Source organism: Entelurus aequoreus, linkage group LG03 (genome assembly GCF_033978785.1).
Source record: "Entelurus aequoreus isolate RoL-2023_Sb linkage group LG03, RoL_Eaeq_v1.1, whole genome shotgun sequence".
Lineage (NCBI taxonomy): Eukaryota > Metazoa > Chordata > Actinopteri > Syngnathiformes > Syngnathidae > Entelurus > Entelurus aequoreus.
This window is the reverse complement of record NC_084733.1, coordinates 51,692,900-51,699,370: the sequence shown is the minus strand read 5'-3', so window position 1 is coordinate 51,699,370 and position 6,471 is coordinate 51,692,900. Positions and strand designations below refer to the sequence as shown.

Below are 6,471 nucleotides of genomic sequence, written 5' to 3'. Positions count from 1 at the left end.
TAGAATAAAAGAAAGGGGAAATAAAAAGTCCGCTCTCATACCTTCTCAAATCCTCGTGCATAAGTTTTTCATGAGTCAACCTGATTTGTTTCTTCTCTGTGCTTCCGACCGGCGGTATGAACATGTCAGGTTTTCTCTGTGCTCACCCCGTGGTAGAGGCTGGAGAGAGACACGGTTAGCACATAGATTCCACTCGCTGAGCTCAGCCTGAGATGTTAGCTGTCCGAGAAGGCAGATTACACTAGTGAGGTGCAGGGGAGTTCCAGACAGCCATCACTGAGCGGCTTTGATCAAGAGGAGAGCATGGCCCGTGCTGTCACACCCATCACACCTGTCTGCTCACGATTAGATAGGCAGCCGGAGCACGTTGCACAGGCGGAGGGGCGGGGGCACTGACAACTTACCCTCAGAGCACCTTGTAAGCGCACTCACCAGTAAACACACTCTCTCGCACACCATTTGGAAGTGAAGTGAGGATGCACTCTTAGCCTTTCTTAAATGCAAGTAAACACATCTGCTTTTTTTCTTGTGTTGATGATCTTAGGGAATGTGATCACAGCAAAAACAGTGTGGTGGAACGCTTCGGCATGGAGCTTTTAGCTTCCTTCTCTGCGGACGCCATCATCCTGACCAGGGGAGATCTGCCTGGGAACTCCCTCCGCTACCTGCACTACTGTCTTGACGTACGGCCTGATGTGCGACTTGTGGACCAAGAGGTCAGAACCTCTCCTAGTATGCAATGTGCACATTCAAAGGTCATGCCATTCCTCTTTCTTATGTTGTCTCCTGTAAAAGAATGACACTAAATGCCCCCCCTTTTTGTTTGTTTTACTAGGGCTGTCAAAATAACAAGTTAACTCATGTGATTAATCACAAAAACAATGCAAATTGCATTAATCATGTACACACACAGATTATCCACACAATTTATTTTTTCAATACATGTTCCTTTCCCTTAACAGCAAATGGTCTCCTGAAAGGTGGCACGGGTTGTTGTGATCAGGTTTCTGCATACATAAGTGCCAAGATGAGTGAGGAGACTCCGACTGGTGTACTTGCTGGCAAATTGTACTTTAAAATACACCCTTACTGGACTTAATAATATAATAATGTTGCCAAGTTCTAAGCAAATACATGATGCACACGACTTGTCCAGGGTGTACCCTGTCTTCCGCCCGAGTGCAGCTGGGATAGGCTTCAGCCCCCCCGCAACTCCAAGAGGGAAAAGCGGTAGAAAATGGATGGATTTTAAAAAATTCCTGCATGGCATTCTGACAGTAAAATGTACTTGTGTCCAAATATTGGGGTCTTTTTTAAAGTAATTTAAATTATACTAGCGACTAATAACCTGTGATTAATCGTAATTAATCCAAATTAAAAAGTGTGATTTATGTAATTAAAAAAAATCATTTTTATCTTACTTTTTTTGTCAAATATGAATTAATACTTAATTGTATTCGTCAACTGTCAACTCTGACTTAAATGCATTCATCATGATATAAAACTTACAGAATTTCTCCCTTTTTTAGTTGAGTTACCAATGTTTTTAATGTTGATTTGTTTTTTTTAGGATTTTTAACAAGTGCCAAAACCATTTATAGAAAACCTTTTTTACATTGTGGTCTTTCTTCTGTTCAGATGATGACATACACTTGGTATGTGGCAAAGCTGGGGCATCACCACCCTGGGGTCCACTTTCCTGGCCGCCAGTGGGACCCGGTCCACTCCAAGGAGAAAGACACCTTCAGTCTGGGGCAGTTTTTGTCCAGCAACTCCCAGTGAGTTAAATTCAAGTGGGTGATCTAATAAAGCAGAGTTGACCTGGCGGAAAGTGCAGGGTGAAGATAAGCCCAATGATACATTAAGTCCTTAAAGGGACTTTAATGATTCACTAAAGTCGACTAATCTGCTTGATTTTGTTAAATAGCCTCAAGTGGACTCTTTACTCCCCCTCTGTTCTAGAACTGGAAAGAATCCTGTTAATACCAAGTCCACCAGGGGGCAGTGTTTGCTAGGCAAAAGATGTCAGTGGGGCAACACCGACCTATGGGACTAATCTCAGTACCCAATTGTTTTAAAGACCCATTAGGGCATATTTGGAACCACTGGATTTAAATTACCCTCCATATGTGACCTGTGATGATAGAGAGAAAGGGGATAATGTTAAATGTCTGACCGTGCATCTTTTTTGGCTTTCTGCAGTAGGGACGTGTTTGCCTGTATTGGGCTGTCTGATGGTGACCAGAGCTGGGAGCAAAACTTCTCCACCTGGCCGTTTGGAGTGTGTGACTTCTTGGTGCCTGCTTTAAGGCAGTTTCACCCTAAAGAGTGGGCCAGTCACACACGCAGCCTTTACAACTGGAGCGAGCCACACAACAGGTACACTACCAAATATATCTGACCATCTGACTTCAACATTAAATACACCTGTAGTATATAAGAAGTTCATATATATTTAGCAATATCAAATATATTTCTGTTACAAAGATAACAATTCTGGAGCATTAACGGAACTATAATACAGTATGTTGGTGTGTTTAATGGTGTGGACCTGCACTGCACCAAACAGAGCTGTGAGATGCACTTCCACCAAAATCTACGACTAGAATAACAACTTGCCAATTTAATGCCAACAAGTTCAATCAAAACTTGATTGTTTTCCAAATAGTGTGTTCAGCATAATTGAGTACACCTCATTTGAAATATACGACTCAATTTATGTATGAGAACAGTTCACTGTAACTTGAGTTTATCACACATGTATTTCATTAAAATAAGTAAGTGCATGGTGTAAGATATCAATTATATACTATACTTATATACCCCAATAATCTTACATCATTTTGTTTAAGATTGTTCAAAATGGCCTCTTTTAAAACCAAAGTTTAGCTATTTTTTGTAGGCTCCCACAAAAAATCTATACTGAAATAATAAAATAAAAATATGAGACAGACACGTCTCATAGATTTGAATCTCCATTGTGTATTTTATCGCTATTGCTTTATATTCAGACAGAATAGTAAACGCTATATATACAATTGATTTAAAAATAAAAAATCTGATCTCCCTCTTCCTCTTGTCTCAGTGCTCCTCGGTCGTCCTCATGGAGCTTGGCTGTGCTGTGTTTTCCATGCTGTGATCCGCTTTCTTTGTGAATTCAAGCAGAGCAAGACATTAGGCTCTCAGCCATTTGAAATGAGAGCGGAGATGGAAAATAATGAGTTTCATATTGCGTTTTGTCAATAACTGTGTCAAAAGTGGAATTAGTCAGAGCTACATATTCTGTTGCTGTTGCCAGCAGCCCCTCATTCACTCAGATATCCACGGCTGAATAGTGTGACATTATTTCCCGCACTCTCACGACAAGCGTGTCCGCTGATGCCCACCAGCCAAATATTAGCACAGAGACCCCTGCTAAAATATTCTTTTGAAGACGAGGTCAAGTGGTTACAATCTCCCAAGTGAAAAAAAGGCGAATGTGGTTTTACTCCATGTCTAATGTGCAGGCTGGTATTATTGCTCAGTCATTTAAAGTTTATGCAGACAACATTGATGTTTAACAAACCCAGCACGAGTCCAGTGGAACAATATATTCACATTTGTAGTGCTTTAGAGTTAATACAAGCTACTGCCTGAATCTGTTTAGATACACTTTTTTTTCTTCCATATGTGAACAGTTTCCATCTCGCATCATGGGAGCGTGTGGCGAACGAGGAGATGTGGCAAGCCAGGTAAAATCTAATTTGAACTGCTTGTATACACTTAACGAAACATAAGCTACAGTACACACCATCCCCATAAACCAGTACTGTGTGGTAGAAGGTTTACAGTATGTGTGCATTCTATTTTATGCGGCTGGATCTCCATAAATCACTCCACTGAAGTGGTGTGTCTGAGAGCGTGGCTCATCCATTCATTCAACACATAACGCTGAGCCTGTACGTTTTGTTTCAGAATGAAGACTCCTTTCTTTCTGTTTGACCTGGCGGAGAGGCTGCAGGGAGAGGGCAAAGCTGACCTCTTTGAGCTGTCTTACTTTGTGAGTCAACATAACTTATACATTTGTTTTTATTATAAAAGCAGATAGATTTAAGTATTGTAAAATATGTGCAATTTAAAAATAAATACACATTTTCTAATTGTCTGTTGACATGCTTTCGCACAGCTGTATAAGGAGCTTGTGGAGGCCCACTCCAGCTACCCTCCAAACTGGGACAAGAACCTGGCACTGGCCTGTGAGAGGCTACTTCGCTCAGGTCACCAGGGCCACAGTCCAGACAGCCTGCTGACCTGCAGCGTCCAGCACTTTAGCCTGTACTTGGACAAGGATCCCACAGATCCGCAGGCACCCGCCATACGCTCGGCCGTTGCCCACCTGCTGAAGGAGAGAGACTGGCACCGCCAGCGCCTCAAGCAAACCACGTGACAGGTTTTTACATAGACCTATGTGGGGCGTGACATGCAGAAAGTGTTACAAGCCTCTTATGTTATGTCAGTAATGTAGTGGTGTTGATGAAGGCTGCATTGCCACGCTGGACTTAGCAAAAAGGAGTTGGCCCATACTTGTGCTGGACTCAAGCAAGCCTCGGATGACCCCAACAAAGCTGCCTGTGCACCCATTTAGACTCTCCCATTTGATTGCTTTATCATTACATCTTCTTTTCCACCCCCTCCTTTCCCATGCAGCTTTTAATGTACTGATTATTTTTGCCTTGGCCGCCACACCATTTCTCTTTTTTTTTTTCTCACATTAGGACGACAAGATTGAGGGAAACCCAATTTGGGGGCAGAAATGGAGGATTAGAGCAGCTGTTTAATCTAGGACAGACTTCCACTGTGCCACCCAGTCCACTCTCTACATGCCGAGCGCTTGCCACCCATCCGCCGTCCATCAATCAGTCTATCTTAGATGGTCTTTTAAATGTTTTAAACTAATGGATTCGATTAGGTCCCCCGTCCCTTTTTCTCTTCCAGGATTCCTGTAATCCTCCATGGATTTAACTGAAATATGTCACAATGCCAGAGACCCTTTTAAAGGTGTGTATATGCGTGCACAAATGTGTCTATTCTCTCTTGAATCATACACACATGTTCCAGACACTTGTAGTGTAGAACCTGTCAGTGAATGGATCGGCCATCTCTAATTATCTGTGAAGTTGTGCAAAGTCCACACGTACACTTAACCTGGAAGATAGCTGAACACTGGACAGAGAGAGAGACAAGTCACTTTGGACCTTTGTGGTCCCCAACTCTATTTTATTTGTTTAATAAATACATTGGGACTACAGAAGAGTTCCTGTCATTTTACCACCGGGGTTTCAAACTTGTTTTTATTGAGGGCCACATCGCAATTATGACTGCCCTCAGAGGGTCGCTTGGAACCTTAAACAAATATGAATATAAATGTAACAATAGCTTTGTTACGCAATGTACATAGGCAACTCTTTTTTATTGTTAGATTTATAACAGATTGATGAATAACTTGCTTTGAAATTGTAAGTCAAGGTGACAAGCAGATATTTAAAGGGGAACTGCACTTTTTTGGAATTTTGCCTATCGTTCAGTTATTATTTTTTTAGAATTTAAAAGATGATAAAGAAACGCTTGGAAGATGCGGCAAATGGGAGTCACCATTGTAGCCTTCAAAGCCCTCTAAAACAACTTAAAAAGCCCCCATCAATGTTTTATATACATGCTACAAGTGTGTTTGTACATATATATATATATATATATATATATATATATATATATATATATATATATATATATATATGTATATATATATATATATATATATATATATATATATATACTGTATATATATATATATATATATATATATATATATATACTGTATATATATATATATATATATATATATATATATATATATATATATATATATATATATATATATACTGTATATATATATATATATATATATATATATATATATATATATATATATATATATATACTGTATATATATATATAAAATGTAATAGACACGTTCTTAGCAAAATGTAATATGTAAAATATTTACCATATCTTGGTCATTTTAAGCATTTCATCAGTGTATTTATTTCTGTTTCCATAGCAATGCACTTCCGACTCCTAGCAACAAATGTATGTTCCTAATTCTGTAAACAGGAGTGTTTTTTAATCATGGCAGTCTTGGTAACAGACAACAAAGATGACTATTTTTGGACAAATGAAGATTCACAACCTCATTATTTTGAAGCTGAATATACAGGGGATGAACTGATGCTTCTAGAAGCGAGCACGAAGAAAGGGTGAAACATTGGAGCAGACGGAAGACGGGATAATGAGGTTGACGTGACTCTGAGGCTGTAAATGTGGAACTTGGATCCTTGCTATTTCGACATAAATGGCACGCTTACCCAAAATAAACCGGAAAAAACGTACCCACCTAGCTGGACCAAACACACAACTGTCCATCAAGTGATTCAC

The 6,471-nt window shown here is 39.8% G+C and overlaps 1 protein-coding gene across 2 annotated transcripts in view; it reads left to right on the top strand.

Moving 5' to 3' along the window:
- tmem260 (transmembrane protein 260) overlaps positions 1–5,556 on the top strand; it is a 73,321-nt gene extending 67,765 nt beyond the window's left edge. For both annotated transcript variants that reach the window (XM_062042110.1, XM_062042111.1), the window contains 6 exons: positions 545–716; positions 1,639–1,778; positions 2,203–2,379; positions 3,678–3,731; positions 3,955–4,039; positions 4,166–5,556. In XM_062042110.1, the coding sequence (XP_061898094.1) occupies positions 545–716; positions 1,639–1,778; positions 2,203–2,379; positions 3,678–3,731; positions 3,955–4,039; positions 4,166–4,426 (889 nt within the window). In that variant the 3' untranslated portion in view covers positions 4,427–5,556. The remainder of the gene's footprint in view (positions 1–544; positions 717–1,638; positions 1,779–2,202; positions 2,380–3,677; positions 3,732–3,954; positions 4,040–4,165) is intronic.
- Positions 5,557–6,471: the final 915 nt, after the last annotated feature.